Raw genomic sequence first — 17,595 nt, 5'->3', positions numbered from 1 at the left:
TGTGTGCCTAGATATCAGATCTCGGTCTTATACTTCGTTTCTGCTCTCTAATACTGCGTTTCCCAGCTCTTAGCGGCTGACACCCCCAGGAGCATTGTCACAAATCTACTGGGTGTAACAATTGTAATGCTTTTGTCGTGTCCCTTGCAATAGGACTCAAATGTACATGTGCGTAACCCCTCAAGAGGGGATTGCGGGCAGAGAAATGCCTCCTCTTCCCATGGTTGTTACTGCTTGAAGCGAGTTAGTCAATTAAAAAGAGCAAGTAAGCAGAGCCCCTGCCAGAGAAGCTGAGCTGTCCAGGATCATCACAGAGGAGCCTGAGGAATGTGGGGAGGAATTCAGGCCAGAGCTACTCGACCCTTTCTCTCTAGAGCTGTTTTTTAATTTGCCTTTATGTGAATTTATAAACATGCTCCCTTCATCCAAGACCCTGTAGAATAAAGCAAGCATCTGAATATCAGAGGAATTCAACATTTTAGACCAGCTGAATGAGCTGGCAGTTACCTAAACGCTTTATTTCATATTCCTGAAACAGAATATTCTAGGTCAAGTTTCGTTTTGTTGATATCGATAAAGATGGTTCTTGTTCATACAAATGGCAAAGTTGACTTTAAGGTTATTCTTATGAATTCACTTATTGTTGTAGTAGTTTGTGTTTTTATATTGTAATGTGTGTTGTATGTATAGTTGGTGCATTTTATTTTTCCATAGACTGAGTGAGAATTAGGGAATTTAGGTTCTAGAAGTGTAATTTTCTTTGGGAAATTGCAATAAAAATATGACATACCCTTCACTTACTTGCCAAAAGTGAAATTGTAGCTCAAACATGAAATGCCTGGTGTCAATCCTCCCTAAATAGCAACTCCTTTCATTTTTTTAGGAGCTTGTGATGTCATCAGATGAAGCGAAAACATCTACCTCGTGACCTGGCATGTAAGTGAAGGAGGAATTCATATTTCTTTTAAGAAAAGAAAATAATGCTCATGTTGGTGTTTACAATGCCTTAATTGAACCTGTATACCTTCAGCATTCAGATACCACATTTTAAATGAAAACCTTGTGGATTCCAAAGGAGCATAAGGGCTTTCAAGGGAGATGAAGTCACAAAAGAAGCTGTTAATGATGAGATTCCAGCGTGCACAAGTCCTCGTAATAATTTCAGTTAAAATCTGTAGTGATGTACCCTTGTTGGTAGGCACAGAGGGAATAGTTTCATGTCGTTATGCTATTTACATGGGCTGATTGTGCTGCTTTTTTTCTGCATGTAGATTTTGATAGTTGTGATGAATACATGCTGATGCTGTGGTGCTCTTCCTAAAATCAGAAAAAGTCCAGCTGTGCAAAGATTTAGGTTCTTTTTTACATGTTTGGATACTCCATAGTAAACTTCCCAGAGTTTTGTGATGCTTCTATTTTTCCTCCCCTCACACTTCAGAAAGGAAAAATGTTCTATCCTCTGCATGGGCATTTACAGAGATATTTTTTTTTTGTCTGCCCCTCTCTGCTTTCCTTTTATGTGGTTGAAAGGATTAAAGAGCAGTCACTGCTTTGAGGGCTGATGTTAGCAGCAGGCTGAGTATTCCTAATTAGTGCCAACACCTGTACCTCATTATGGAGCCTTGTTCAAGCTGTCCACTGAACCGAAGTAGCTAGTCTCTGTTGCATGTCTCTAATGTGATTATAAGCCCCTCTCTTGATGCAAGTTTTAGTACTTATTCTACTTTTGGACTGATGTGGAAAATGGAGCTAAGCTGAGCCATTTGGCTGACTACCAAACACTGTAAGGAGGGGCAAAGAGAGGGGATGCAGTGATCTCAGCTTCAAGACTTTCAGTTCAAAGCTTGCTTCTACTTGGACGTTTTTAAAAAATGGAAGAACAAAAAAAACCAACAGAATTTTGTCTAGTTTTCGGAGTCTGATTCCCGTAATTTAGAGATCAAACCTGCAGGCTCCAGGTGGGCTCTGAAGGTCTGAGTGCAGCCGCTGTTGGGCATAACCCACTGATTTTCTGTAAATGGAGTTTTGGCCTTGACTGTTCCCATACCATTCCCTTTGTTTTCAAGGAGTTAGGACCTAGCAGTTCTTTCACAAAGAAAACAGCCTTTTCTTTTCCTCCTACCTGATTGTATACTGTGAGTAGAGCTAAAACATAACGTGTTTAGCCCTTGCAGCTGGAAAATACAGTGCTGAACGGATTAAACTGGTGAAATTAATGGCTTGGATAAGATGGATCTCTGTTATCCTTGGGTTTTGCAAGCGTTTGAACTTCATTGCTTTTTTCCTAACTACTTTAAGTAGGTTTTTAAGAGGTTAACTTACAGAATTCAAATATACAACAACATAAATTCTGGCTGTGGGCTTTATTTCTCCTCTCTGAGTGAGGAGAGAAACAGAACAGCTTCAGATATGTGCCTTGGAAAGATGTGAGACGATAAACCTGTAAGAATTCACAGGAAAACACTGTGTTAGTTATCCAGATTTGGAAAAACTGAAGGAAATGGAAGTGCAATGGCTTTTTAAACTTCAGATGTAGGACTGTTAGGAAAGGGATCACATCTCAGCAGAGTAAAATGTTTGGCTGGAAAGAAAAAAAAAAGAATTTGATAAACTTTAATGTGTTTTTCTGCATTGTATATCTGCTTCCTAACTTGTCACTCACAGGAATGCCTTCTTAATCTGCTTCGGGAATGCTATAACTCAAGTAATTCCTGCTCTGCAGAAGTACTACCTATCATCCTGTTCTATCTTCTGAACTTGGAAACTTTAAAAGGTCTTGAGAAATTTTCACAGCCTGTTTTTGATTTGTTTGTTTTCATGTTAATCTCCTTTGGCTTAAAGTTGATTGAGCCATTTTAAGCTCCTTACAGAACGTTCTCTTTGGTTTTCTCTTATCTTTGTTCAAACTCTGCAACACCTGGAAAAGGGAGTAAAGCTTTTTTTTTTTTTTTGCAACAGTGTGTGTTTGGTAGATATTTCTATGAGATGCTGACATGGCTGTAGGAGTTAGGAATAGATATAAATAGGTTCCTCCCTGCTACGTTGTGGCGGATACTAAAAATGACAAGAAATGCCAGAGTAACAGATTCCAAAGCAACTGTTTTCCTGAAACAGTTCTTCAGTAGCTATGCAGAAGTCATGGAGGTTTTACTCATGAATTTTACGTTCTTTATTGTGATTACAAAAGGAAGAACCTGCACCTCCAATGACAGTAACATAAGGCAGAGACAGCTTTCCCTTACGTGCTTTTGGAATAGTGTATGTAATTTGTACATCTACGCATGCATATATGTGTGTGCATATGCACACATATGTTTTGAGTTGTTTCAGGATGCTGTTTGCTTCTTCTTCTTCCATCCACAGAATCACCAAGGTAGGAAAAGACCTCCAAGATCATCCAGTCCAACCATCCACCTGCCACCAATATTTCCCCATTAACCCACATCCCTTAGTACAACATCTGAATGTTTCTTTAACATCTCCAGGGACAGTGACTCAACCACCTCTCTGAGCAGCCTGTTCCAGCACCTGGCCACTCTTTGCTAGTAGAAATTTTTCCTAATATCTCACCTGAATGTCCCCTGGCACAGCTTGAGGCCATGCCTTGCTGTCCTGTTGTTGGTTACAAGGGAGAAGAGGCTGAACTCCAGCTCACCACCATCTCCTTTCAGGTTGCTGTGGAAAGCTATAAGGTTTCCCCTGAACTTCCTCTTCTGCACGCTGAACAATCCCAGTTCCCTCAATCGTTCATGAGACTTGTGCTCCAGACTCCTCACCCTTCTGTGGACACAATCCAGGACCTCAGTGTCTTGTAGTGAGGGGCCTAAAACAGTACACAGCTCTCAGGGTGCAGCCTCACCAAAGCTGAGTACAGGGAGATGATCGCCTCCCTGCTCCTGCTGGCAGCACTATTTCTGATACAAGCCAGGATGCCATTGGCTTTCTTGGCCAGCTGGGCACACTGCTGGCTCATGTTCAGTCAAGTACCAACCAACACCCCCAAGTCTATTTCTTCCATGCAGTCTTCCATTTTTTTCTGATGAATATACTATTTTCATTATTTACCATGGTGCAAATCACTTATCTGATCCATAGTTCACAGAGATCAGGTTGGGAGCTGATGCGTTTAAAAAAGAAGATCCATTCCATGGATGTGAACTTTTCAGTGTAATTCTGGTTTCATATGAACTCCATTAGTTAATTAGACCAATCACTACATCTGATAATGGTCAGCCATGGACACTTAGGAAAAGATACCATTGTAGCACTAGTGTACACTCACTCTGTTTCTTGTAGATTTTTGACTTTGGTGTTGTGTGAATGGCAAATCATGTCATACTTTTTTTTTTAAATTGTGTTTAATTGCCCTCATTCTCTGTTTGCCAAATTCTGTTCTATTTACTTTTCAACTCCTACAACATTTCATAGGACTGAGATTCTCTAAGTAATTTTTTGTCTGTTTGTTTGGGTTTTTTTGTTTTTGTTTTTGGGTTTTTTTTGCTTTTAATGACTTAAATTTTGCCCCATACCTTTGTGTGTCACTGGTCTTCTGGGCCATGAGAAGCAGTGAGTAGTCTGCTTTTCTGTATCATTTGTGGCAGATTTTTCCTATTTCACATCCTCTTTTCTCACCTAGTTAGTCTCACTCTGTTTCATCTCTTATCCTCAAGCCATGGCATGCTCCCTGTACGGCTGAATCTGGAGCTTCAAGTTCTGCTGATGCATTTTCTTGAGCGGTACTAGAGGGAGGGAGAAAATACTCCCTGTTCTTAGCAAAAAGGAGTGGTTTGTTAGTATTGCTCATCAATAAAGATTTTTCTGTATAGCCCACTGGGCACGGTGGATGAAACCAGACAGGCTTGTATTGGTGCTCTTCACTGCTATGAAACCTTGCTGGAAGGATGTATTGCTGTGCAGTTCTGTGGGGTGTACTTATAAAACATTTGATGCTACAGCTGAATTGGGAATGTACAAGGACCTCATTTTTAGAGTTGTACAATTAATGTGCTTATTTTTCATCTACCAAAGACCTTTTACTGGTGTCCTTCAGGTGCTGTGGCATGGCTGTGTACGTACTGACTTGGTGATTGAGCAGGCAGCTGCCTTCGACCTTCCTTGCAGAGTACAGCCAAAGGACCAGCCTTGACCTATGCTGCTCCTGCAGCACAACTGCAATGTGAGGAAAATCAGTGAGGGAAAATGTATTGATATAAATGAAGATAAGGCTGTGGCAGTTGATGCCTTTTTTGCCTTGGTCTTTAGCAATGGCTGGTCATTAGCAATGTCAGTTGTTCCCAGAGTACCCAGCCTCCTGAGTTGGAAGATGGTGATGGGGGGTGAGATGAAGCCCCTGTAATCCAATGGGAAACTCTGAGTGACCTACATCTTTTAAATGTCTGTAAGTCTATGGTGCAAGACTTGATTTAGCCAACGACATTGAAGAAGCTGGAGGCAATGCTCACAAGCTACTTTTTAATAGCTTACTGGCAGTCCTGGCTAACTAAGGAGGTCCCAGTTGACAGAAGGTTAGCAAATGTGACTCCTATCTACTAGAAGGGTAGGAAGGAGCATTCAGGAAATTAGGGACCTGTCAGTCTGACCTCAGTACCAGGAAGGTCATGGAGCAGATCATCTTAAATGCCATTGCATGGCCCTTAGAGATGATCAAGTAATCAGAAGTATTCAGTCTGGATTTTGAAGGGCAGATCCTGCTTGACTAACCTGATTTCCTTCTATGACAAGATGACCCACTTAAAAGATGAAAGAAAGGCTGTGGATTGTTTACTTGAATTTTACTAAAAATGAAGTAAATGTTTTGACAAAATGTTGTGCAGTGTTCTCCTAGAGAAACTGGCAATTCTAGACCTTCAGCAGGTGTATGGTTTGCTGGGTGAAAAACTGTCCGGATTGCTGGGCTCAGAGAGCCACGGTGAATGGAGTTCAATACAGTTGAACAGCTGGTCACCAGTGACATTCCCCAGGGCTCAAGCATTGAGGCCAGTTTTGTTTAATGTTTTTGTTTGCAACTTGGATGAGAAAACAGAGTGCACCCTCACTGAGTTTGCAGATGACAGCAAGTTGGGTGGGAGTATTGATCCCCTTGGAAGTAGGAAGGCAGAGGAATCTGAATAGCCTAGACTGGCCAAGTCCGATCACATGGCATTCAGCAAGACTTGGTAACGTGCAGCAATATGGATTGGGGGAAGAGTGCCTTGAAAGCTGCCTGACAAAAAAGGACCTGGCAGTACTTGTTGACAGCTGGCTGAACACTGGCCAACAGTGTGCCTAGGTGGCCGAGAAGGCCAGTGGCATCTGGGCTTGTGTCAGAGCAACATGTGGTGCGGCCAGAGGGACAAAGGAAACAATTGTCCTCTGTACGGCACTGGTGAGACTTCACTTTGAGTGGTGTGTTCAGTACTGGGCCCTTCACTACAAGAAGGACATTGAGTTGCTGGAATGCATTCAGAGAAGCTGGAGAACGGACTAGAAAACAAGACCCATGTGGAACAGCTGAGGGAACTGGAGTAGAGAGGAACAACTGAGGAAATTGGGGTTGAGAGTCTGGAGAAAAGGAGACTGAGGGGAAACCTCTGCTATCTACAACTACCTGAAAGGAGGCTACTCTGAGATGGCATTGGTCTCGTTTCTCAGGTGACAGGTGATGGGACATAAAGAAACAGTCTCAATTTGCACCAGGGCAAGTTTAGATTGGATATCATGAAGAATTTCTTCATAGAAACGGTGATTAGGCATTGGAACCAGCTGCCCGGGTAATCGGCAGGGTCGCCATGTATGGAGGTATTTAAGAGATCTTCGGATGTGGATATGGTTTAGTGGTGGGTCTTAGTAGGTCAGGTTGGTAGTTGACTTCAGTGATCCTGAAGATTTTTCCAGCCTCCGTGATTTCATTCTGCTAAGGCCTGGGTGCAGGTTGAGTTGTGCCATCTTTCTGTTGCAGAGCTCTGGTACCTTCTGCAACTGCATCCTTTCCTCATCTCTCCAGCTGCACCAAGTAAGGGTTTGCCAAGAAGGAGACTCCAGTACAGGTCTATTGAAAAACAGAACAAAACCCTCCCCACCAAGCTGGAGTTCTGCTTTTAAAACACCGTCTGCAGATTTTGTGATGGATTGTTGTGTCTTAAGAGCACCTGTGCTGTAGGGGGTGAATCTGCTTGGCAGATCTCAGTTCTAGTTTTGTTCATTCAATTTTACAGCTGCGTTTTTAGCTGCAGCCTCTCACTTATTTTTTTTTCTCCCCATTTCTCAGCAGAAATTCCTGGTCTTGTCAGCAGCTGCAGCATGTTGAGAGCTCTTAACTGTGAATAAAGATGTGGTGAAACACCTCCCTACTTCTGTGGCTTGTAGTCTTTTCTGTTCATCCCAGTACAAGAGTGGAGAATGGATGGTGGGACTTCCTTTGAAGTCAGATTCAGCATCTCACAACCCTGCAGCTTTGGCAGGTCAGCTGCAACATTTCTTTAATCCTCCTGGCATAGAAAGGGCATTGCCTCCTATTCAAATGCTGCTGTCATGAAAATGTGCTTTTGCCTCAGCTTGGCCACTGGATGACAAACTGAACCGTGTGTTTGACCCAAGTCCTTACTGCTTTCTCCATCAAGTTGTGGCATTGTAGAAACCTTGAGCAGCTGCACTCATCCCTTTTGTGGCAGTGTCAGCCCAGTGGGCCCCTGTTGGTCACAGTAACTTTTTCAGGATGTCGTTGTCCACCTGAGTTGGGTGATTTACAGAAGCCTAGAATGCTACTTATGTTTTTATAAATCTGCTTAAAAACTGGCTAAAACATCTTAGGTCTTTTTATCTTACAGATTTTAGCACATAACATTAAATTAGCTGTCAGGGCATTACAAGTAATCTGAGTTTAGCAGTTATTAAGACAAGTTTTGTAGCCTTTTAAAACATTCTTAAAAGCAAAACAATGCTTTCACTCCTTTTAGTAGGTTTTTGCTTATGTTTTCATGTTTTGACACGGAGAACTAATCACTGTATGAAAATGTCCTAACAGTAAATAATAGAAAATATAGTAGGATTTCAACATTCAACTAAAGATTTAGGATGTTCCAAATATTTTGAGTTCTGGCTGTGATACATGTTCCCTTTAATTGTTTGTATCCAGCGGTCCCCTTGCTGCTGTTTTTTTTACTAGGAAAACTTAATCGTCCAGATTATTTGTTTTAAACTTGTTAATGAAAACCATTTCTTGTCAGATGAGGAAAGAAATGGACAATTAATGTTTCCTAATAGGAAAATATTTGTGTTCTTGCTTTCTCTGTCTCTCATTCTTTGAAAGACACAACTCGATGTTTTTCTGCCTCTTTGCAAACTGTTAGGTTTTGTGAGTGATGCAAACTTTGCAGCAAAGCAGTTACCTTTTTTTAAAGCATTATAGCAAGAAATGAATGAGTCAAAACAAATAAAATATTTAATGCAGGTTACTGTTGTCAGTGCTTTTATCACTTGATATTTAGAGGGGGAAAAAAGAACAGTAAAACCTACTTTAATTTTTTATTAGCAACTATGAAAAAAGTGTGATTAATTTAAGTATCTTGCAGAATATGGGAACTATTGACTGTGCTGTTAGTAGTATAATAAATGTTGACTTTTAATCCCAAACAGTACATATTTCTACGCTCCTCCGTCTTTGATAATGTCATAGAATCACAGAATAGCCTGAGTTGGAAGGAACCCACAGTGATAACTGTGTCCAATTGCTGGCTCCACGTGGCACCGCTCAGAATTCAGGCCCTATGTCTGAGAGCAGCGTCCAAACACTCCCTGAAGTGTAGCACATCAGGCCGTGCCCACCGTTCCCCGCCCAGCGCCCTGTGGTGCAGCCCCTTTCCCTGACCCCCAGCTGCCCTCCCCTGACAGCTCCATGCCGTTCCCTCGGGCCCTGTCGCTGTCACACAGAGCAGAGCTCAGCGCTGCCCCTCCGCTCCCTGCGAGGAGCTGCAGCTGCCATCAGGCCTCTCTGATTAGGAATCTAGGCAGTACCTAGTTTACTGCCTGTGTTTCCCACCTGTGATCCTGTCTTCTTACTATCCCCCTTTGTGGAGGCTCCCAGCTGCTGTGGGGCGGCTCTGCACTGCAGTGCTGAGACACTGGGGACTTCAGCTAAACATGAGCCTGTTGTAAGGGTAGGGGCTGTAAAGACTGCACAACACCAGGAACTGGGGTGACATGAATCATAGCAGTGCTTAAAATAGAAAGCCACAAGAAATACTCCTAATTTTTTCTGCTTGGTGGTGTTGGTGAGGCGCACTCCCTCATTGTGACTGCTGACCCTGTGTGGATCCCTCAGTGCCTGCCTGGCTCCAGATGCCAGCCCTGGTACAAGGGCTGCTCCTTCAAAGGTAGCAGCACAGCCACAGCTGTCTTCTCCAAAGCATATGCTGTCCTTGGCAGTGCCTTTGTTGAGTGAGTTCATGTGGGTTTGTGATATTTTTGGTCTGTGTTATTTTATCTTTTCTCTTACCCCTTGGTAGTTAGATGCTTTAGCATTGATGTCAAGCGCCAGTTATCTTGAGGAACTTGGTAAAGCAGGTTGCAAACTTCATCAGCAGCTACACCTCTGCTGCATGAACCTCTTTGGTGTGAATGTGTTCCTAGCACAGGGATGGCTGCTTCTCTGCAAAACCCACTGCTGTGGGTCTGCACATGTATAGCTGGGGTCTGTGTTTGGACGCACTCCCTCCTGCCGGCTGTCCTTTGGGAATCAATTAGTGCAGCCCTTGGCTACTGCCCTCCCCCACCATCTCCTTTGCACACATCTCCTGCCTTGGGTGTGCTGGAGCTGCTGCTTGGCCATTGGATGTGCGTGAGGAGCAGGCCTGGTAGGCTCCTCTGTTCTCTCTCTGCTGCTAGTGGGGCTGTGCCCTAACTTTTCAGCCTCAAACACAGCTGCGAGCAGCACTGCAGGGAGGGTAAGGATCCTCCCTGAGCAGCCATGTGCACGTGCATGTTTGTTTATTGGCTTAATTTATGTCCATCCAATGGTATTCTCTGTTCAGACTCATGTTGCCTTCAGAATTGGTGTATATGTATTTAATGGGCAGAAATACATCAGTACCTGCCTGGCCCACGTGGCTGGGTTGCGCTCAGCCAAAGCATGCAGCTTCCCTTAAAGAGAGAAGCATAAGGGTGATATGGATGAAGCTGCCTGATGGAAACATGTTCTCCTGCCTTCACACACAGCAGTGAAGAGCTGTATGTTGGTTTTCCAGGTAGGGGAGGCAGTTGTGCCTGGGGGAGTTGTGCTTCACCCACACAACCTGTTGTAAGCATCAGGTGGCATTGCCTACCCTCCTTCTGTAACCACCAAGCGAAATGATGGACAGTAAGTGCTTCACACTAATGTGAAGTAGCAGCAAGAAGAGTTTTAGTATGTGGTAGACTCACTACAGTCTTTATAGATTAAATAATAATAATAATAATAATAAATTCCTTTGAAGGTGAAGGGAGGATGGGCTGTATGTGGTCGCTCTGCTGTGGGGTTCGTGCATCTGGTAGGAGCATATTACTCATTTATTTAATTTTCAGGTTGGAATGAAATAGAGAAACAATGTTACTTCTTTCCTGAGCTTTCTTTCATGTGAATTGTTTAACCTTTCAAACCTTTTCATTTCAGCAAATATTGCTAGCACAGGCTCCGAGCGGGTGTTTTTTCCCATTTATGTAGCCTCTTTGTGAGGTTGGATAGGATATTAAAAAATAATAATAAAAAACTCAAACACAAGTGATCCCTCTACCTCTAGTTATTTGAAAGGCTGTATTAACTCTGTTCATATTTTGTAATTTCCCTGACAGTTGACTATGAAATTTGACCTATTTAAATGGTTTTACTGTAGTACATTTCCTGAAGACCTTTCAAGATAATCTGCTTCCTAATCTAAATTTAACAGTTACATAAGCCACATCTTGAAGACTTGGAAATTTCTACCTACTGCCTCTGCCTTTTTTTCCCTTTTTCTTTTTCCCTTTTTCCCCTCTTTTATTTCTTTTGGAGACAAGGCATATTGTACAATGCACATACATAATTTTTATCTGGGATTTGCATATAGCTTGTCATTCCATTTGTATACTTAGATGCTGTTTTTCTTTTTAATAAGATAGGGAAAGCAGGCTATTGTTTGCCCCTCTTGAAAGTTAATCAATCTGTTTTTTGCGTTTGTGTTGCAGTTCCCTGAATTTTTTGCTTCCTCTTCCTTCTGTAAAGGTCTTCCTAGGTATTGAGTCTCTCACGTACATGTTTAACCATTCTCTTCAGCAAACTGATGTCGGGAAGAAAGGACTGTTACACCCCAGGGATTCTGTTTTGTTCAGAAATCCTACGTGGATTTAAGGGTTCATTTTGTGCACTTATCTCTGGTATCTCTTGCATAATGTGCTGTGCTGAGTTCATCCTTTCTGCTGCCTCTTTTACTATGGCCCAATAGAATCATAGTATCATAGAATCATAGTATCACCCAGGTTGGAAAAGACCTCCAAGGTCATCTGGTCCAACTGTCCACCAATCACCAGTAGGTGAATCCACTAAATCATGTCCCTCAGTAGAACATCTGAACATTTCTTGAACACCTCCAGGGACTCCACCACCTCCCTAGGCAGCCCATTCCAGCACCTGACCACTCTCTCAGAGAAGAATTTTTTTCTAACATCCAAGCTGAATCTACCCTGGTGCATCTGGAGGCCATTCCCTCTCATCCTGTCGCTAGTTAACACAGGTGAAGAGGCCGACCCCACCTCACCACAACCTCCCTTCAGGCAGTTGCAGAGAGCCATAAGGTCTCCCCCGAGCCTCCTCCAGACTGAACGATCTCAGTTCTCTCAGCCGCTCCCCATAAGACTGGTGCTCCAGACCCCTCACAGCTTCACTATGTGAATATGCTCTGAATATGCTCCAGGGCCTCAATGCTTTTCTTGTAGTGAGAGGCCCCAAACTGCTAAGACGAGAGGATAGACTCTTAATGGTTTGTGTTTACAAATTTAGCTTTTTACTTTGATGCAAACTGAACAGGGAAAAATGTTTCTGGAGGTATTTTGGGGCTCTGAAATGTTGTGAACTGTCTACTGTTTACATGTACTGCTTGACTGATTTATTTTTTTTTTGAGTAATGCATGATAACTGACTGTTCAGAGATGGAAAGAGCCTTCACTAGTGCTGTGCTGGCTTTCCTGGGGGAGAGAAGAGAGTACAGAACCAAGTGGTTGTTTCTTGTGGAAATACTGAAATTCGTATAGTGCCAGGTACTGGTGGGTAAGCCAAAAGGAGCAACCATAACTTAGAAATCACTAACCATAAAACATCTCCCCTAGGCTTTAGAAATACTGATATTGTCTCTCTTACCACATCCTTGTGTGTGCTGGCTGGTACATTGATTACTTGTAGCTTGGCATATCGAGTTCCAGTCAGGTGAGTGCAGGTTGGCTTTTTCCTGGTTTTCCAGGCAAAGAAGGATGAGTTGGGTGCAGTGCAAGTCCCAGCTTCATCTAGGCAATGTTTGGGAAACCAGGTGGTTGCTGGCAGTGTCACTTCACTGCCTGTGGCTCAGGAGAACATGCTTCTGGGTTTTATTTGTGGTTGAATGCCCAAAGGACGTAGAGCGTCCTGACTCTCCTTCTGCTGTTGGGGCCAGGGAGGAGAATTTCTCTGGCTTTGTGGATTCCTTTTTTCTGGACCTGTGGTTTTTCCCCTTAGCTCTTGGGTGAGATCAGGGACGTGCACACAGCCGGTGTGGAGCGTGGCTTGAGTCCAGGGACTGTTCTGGTATCTGGCATTAAAATCCATAGCAGAGGAATGTTCCACTGCAGTAGCTGCCTGGAGAGTCGAGTGCCTCTTTGCTTGCGACGTGGTGATTTCTTAATGTCACTCCTTTATTTTATATTTTGTTTAAAAGATCTCTGAAGGTGAGCATCTTTCACGTTTGTATTTGTTGTCATGTGAGTGATCTGTTAGTCCTTCTGTTGATTTAAAAAAAAAAATTATACCAAAAAATGTTACATGCCCATATTTCAGTATTTGTTTCTAAGGTGATCTGTGTTCGACCAGAAGGCTTGAGTACATTTTGAGTCCGCAGCCAAAGCACCCCTGCTTATCTTTCATGAGGGTGAGAATTATTACTTGGTAACTGGGAAATGAGATGTAAGGTTTAATTTGAGTTTTTTTAAGCACTTCCCTCCTTTGTTCTGTAGCGTGGAAGTTCTTGTCTGTGTGACACTCGTCGCTTTTCTTAGCTTCTGCATGGGAACGAGTGGAAAGTTCGAAGTGTAAAAGTGAATTCTCAAATCCAGACCAAAAGTTCCACAGGCAAATTTGCAAAAAGCCTGAGTGAAGATAAAGGAATTGGAAAGAGGCTGTTTTTAGCTGCTCTCTGTGCGGCATTTCCATCATGTTCCTAATGACAGCTCATCTTTTCTCATCTCTTTTTCCTTTATGAGTAGCATCTACTTGAGGCAGTTTTCTGAATTTCTTTTTTGAACTATTCTGAGGAAAAAGTATTATCCATTATGAAATATTTTTTTTTTCTTTTTGTGTGTTAAGAAATAAATTAGTTCTGGTTTTGGGTTGCCATGTCATTCATTATAACTGGTATTCTGAACCTAGAAAAGGGCATTGGTATTCTCATGAATTTATTTCTCACCTTCGTATCTGATCTTTTCGTGATGTCTCCCTTATTCTAGACATAATCACCATAGTTTTTAAGGTGAAGTTAGAAAAGGGACAAAACTGAACCATGTGTGCATCTCCACCCTCCCAGGTGGGCAAGGGACAGATGATGGCTGTTTCTCCAAGCCATCTTTCAGCCTGGGCTCTCCCATTTCCCACAGAGGTGGCACTAGCACAGCAGTGCTGCATCCCACGCCAGGTGGGCACCGGTGGAGAGTGCATAGCATGCTGCTCACCCTAATGGCCTGTCTTCTGGGCACAGCGCTGTGTGATTTGTTGTAGCTCGGTGGGTTCTTATTCATGGTCGTTGCAGTTAATACTGCTGCAGAAATCAGGCTGCAATCCGGCATTATTACTGCGCTGGGCTCTTACCCTGGGTAACTGCCGCTGTCTGCTGTGATGGAGGTGTAAATCTCCTGCCTGAGCTGCTATAAATCCATGGCTGAAATGCAGCATCTGTAAATGTGGTGTTTTTTTCTCACTGTGGAGCGGTTAGCAGAGGTTTACTGTGGTGGGTTGTTTTTTTTTTTATGTTTACTGTTTCTGTGCGCAGTCCCCAAAGTAGCCATCTCCTCTCTGCCCTGCCCAGTGCCCAGGTATCCCTGCCGTTCTGTGCTCTGACCTTGCATTTAACCCCGCTAACTGAACGCCGTGCTCCTCAGCTGCTGTCTTGAACGTGGAGCAAAGAGGTTTTATTGCTGCATGTTTATGTAGGCTATAAAAGACGAGAGTCGTCTGCCATAAGCTTTCAGCACCTTTTAACAGCTGCTCAAAAATTCATCCCAACATAAAAACGGAGCGAACAGCGAGTGCTAAGGAATGGCAATGAGCAGTGCTGCTCCCCACATGTACATGTGGCTTCTCAGCGTCTCCTAAGGGCCTGCAGCGTGCCCGAGGGTGTGGGCACAGAGCTGCATGGAGCTGCAGCCTCCAGCAAAGGAGGCACAGGGGCAGGTGGGGCCTGCTTCTTCCCAGCAGGGTTGCGATGTAGCACAGCCTGGCTCTGTGGGGGAGAAGCCCTCACCCCGGCAGCACCATTTTAGCTGCTCTTGGTTGAAACCCGTACCTTTGAACTGCAGGAACTGGCAAGATGAGAGCAGTCATCTTCTCCTTCCCTCGCTGCCTAGTGCTTAGCTCCCCAAACATGTACAAAAAAGAGACCTTCTGGCCTGAGGCCTTTCTGCCTGACAGACAGATTTTTTGCCAGGAGATGTGTGGCTGCAGAGCGCTGCTCTTGGTGTGTGTTGAGTTGGCCCCAGGTTGCTTGAGCCCTGAGCAAGGCTGATTATATGAAGTAAGTTATCTGGTGGGAGCTTATAGGTAAGCTATTAAAAGGATACCTTGTCCTGTTAATCACTGTCCCCTTCAGGCTAAATATCCAACTCTGGCTTTCTGTGTATGCTGAGCTGAAAAACACATGCCTCGGTTACCTTTTCAGCTTCTGGTGGTGTGGGCAGTGTCTTTCTATGAAAGATACATCAAAGGAGAATTTGAAACTTGGAGTACTGAATCTAAATGCACTGATCAAACTCACACTTAAGTGTAAAGGCTGCTGAAAATTTCCACTAAATTAAGCAATTCAGCTGCAAACCGTTCACTTGCAATCCCTTCAAAGCCTGTGGATAGGCTTCTCTTATCCGGAAATCCTGTTTATCCCCTGGTCTTTGAATAATCTCAGGACCCATTGTACAGTAACTAATGTAGAGGGTTTATCAAATGGGCTATTTAGCTGTGCTTTTTCTCTCTCTTCTCTCCTTCCCTCCTTCTCTCTTTTTTTTTTTTTTTTTTTTTTTTTTTTTTTCTTTTTTTTTTTTTTTTTTAAAGCATGTGATTTTGTTTTATTTAAGAAATGGAGCTGTTTGAGCTTCAGGTGCAGTCAGGCTGGCAGCTCTGGTACCACAGGTATTTCATCTACCCAGAATTCTGTCCTGAAGTCTGTAACTTACGCTTGTCTTGTGCTTTGAAAAAAACCACAGCACTTTCTGTTGTTGTTGATTCTTTTATCCAATGTTTTTCACATTCAAGCCATTAAAAAAGACAAGGATGATTTTCGTTTACCAGTATTCATGTAAACTGCTATTAGTTTGTGTTTAACAAATGTAATGTGGAGTGTTGTTGGATGGCAGGACTGATGGGAGTGTACATGCGGTTGTGTTGGTACTTGTTTGGAATGCCTAGCTGGTTCCTGCTGTGATCCTTCCTTTGTTAAGTAATTATTCAGAATTTTCACCTTCTCCACTCTTCATACATGTTGTATGTCTAAAAACTGACTCCAAAAAGCCTGATATCTTGTTATTAATGGAGCTGGCGTGGAATTTCTGTAAGAATTTCTTGCTTATATCTTTGATGGCTTTACAAACTTCAGAGCTACCTTTATGGGTGACCTAGGTTGTGACCAGAAGATTTCAGTGGCATCAGCCTCCATTTTCTGTAATTATTTAAAAAGTGCCTTTCATTTTATCTGGACCCCTTTGGGCTTGTTTTTTCTTCCCTTAAAGGCGAACTGTGATTGTGTATTCCGTGGGGAGATAACAAGACTGGGGGTGATCGTTTCCATACACTGTGCCCAGAAGTTCTCCTTCAGGGGAATTTTTCCTTTTCTACTCTGGAATTGGCATGAGCTGGCAGGTCCCTGCAGTGTGTCATCTTCTGATGGTCACCATCAACACCTTTTTTTTTTTTCTTCCTTAGGATGCGTCAGGATGAAACGCCACAGGCATCTGAGCACCAGTGACAGTTCAGACAATGAGAGTAAGTAGCATGTGCTAGTTTTTCTTTGGTCTGTCACCTCCTTGTGGTTTCCTTCTGTGGTTTGAGGGCAAACTGTTTTACCTCGTATAATTAAAACAGTGTTTCTTTGTTGATTTCTTCTCATCTTCTGTGGTCTTCTATGTTTCTAGATCCTGTTTTAGGAGGAAAACGAGACTAAACTTGTGGTGGAGTTAAATTTACTTAGAAATCGAGGCTAAATTTTTCAGAGTTGAGAAAAATAATTCTTTACTCCAAGAGAAACTTTTCTGTCCAGAGAAGTTTTTGCGTGGCTCAAGCTGTCTGAAAGTCCTGCTGTCTCATATGCCGAGCCTCAGCCTTAAGACCGAGCTGTTAGAGCTCGTGTTGCAGCATCTGGTTCTTCATCATTCTTCTTTGGTCTGGTGGCCTGGTAGCCTGGTAGTCAAGTCAATGAAATTTGTTAAAAATTCCTTAGCACATCTGGCTGAGGTTGCAGCTTCCTCTTGTGCCTGTTAAGAAACTGTAGGCAGAGTCTTGCTTGTTTCTTTAAAACCTATGGCCATCTCATAATGCTATATTTAACAGTGATTCATTAACAAGTTTATTACAGCTCAGTAACGTACTGAACTAACATGTTGCTCTGGGATGTTCAGACATTGCTCTATATTTCCTGCCTTTCTCATCAGTATCCTTTAGTATCACTGCTTTTTTTCACGTTGCTTTTCTAGCACTTGCAAGCTCTGTCTCAGTTTTGCTTCTCCTTCCCCTTCAGATAGAAAGGCAATGAAGGGCAGTGGTCTGCATGTTTGTTCTGTTTATTCACACTTGTACTGATCAGAGCAGAATGTACCCATAAATTTGGAGAGCTGTGGTTTTACAAAGAACAAATGGAAAAGGAGGAGCTGTATTCAAGCCTACAGGCTACAGAACAGCTTTTTGCCCATATCTTATCAAGGATTAGATAAGTCACGAGATTGGAGTGCCTTGTGTTGCACTGAGTGATTGTGAATTGAAATTAGTTATAATGGTTCTTTTTTTGTTTGTTTTTTTAAACAGGTCCTTCCACTTCCTTTTCTTCTTGTGCTAAATACAGGAGCAAGTCAAAAACACCAGCAAATGAACAAAAGAAACCTGCTGAGGTAAGAACCAAGCTTAAAGACTGGTTACCAGTCTTTTTTGTC

General features: G+C 42.9%; 1 protein-coding gene across 1 annotated transcript in view; it reads left to right on the top strand.

Annotated features, from left to right (window-relative positions):
* The first annotated feature begins 883 nt into the window (after window positions 1-883).
* The window catches only part of JADE3 (jade family PHD finger 3), a 45,934-nt gene continuing 29,222 nt past the window's right edge, over window positions 884-17,595 (top strand). The window contains exons 1-3 of the mRNA XM_042809476.1: window positions 884-936; window positions 16,376-16,435; window positions 17,471-17,553. Of these exons, the coding sequence (XP_042665410.1) occupies window positions 16,387-16,435; window positions 17,471-17,553 (132 nt within the window). The 5' untranslated portion in view covers window positions 884-936; window positions 16,376-16,386. The remainder of the gene's footprint in view (window positions 937-16,375; window positions 16,436-17,470; window positions 17,554-17,595) is intronic.

This window comes from Centrocercus urophasianus, unplaced genomic scaffold, assembly GCF_019232065.1.
Source record: "Centrocercus urophasianus isolate 14NV4802_14NV808 unplaced genomic scaffold, USGS_Curo_1.0 seq_12, whole genome shotgun sequence".
Lineage (NCBI taxonomy): Eukaryota > Metazoa > Chordata > Aves > Galliformes > Phasianidae > Centrocercus > Centrocercus urophasianus.
The sequence above is the reverse complement of the archived record's forward strand: the minus strand, read 5'-3'. Positions and strand labels throughout refer to the sequence as shown.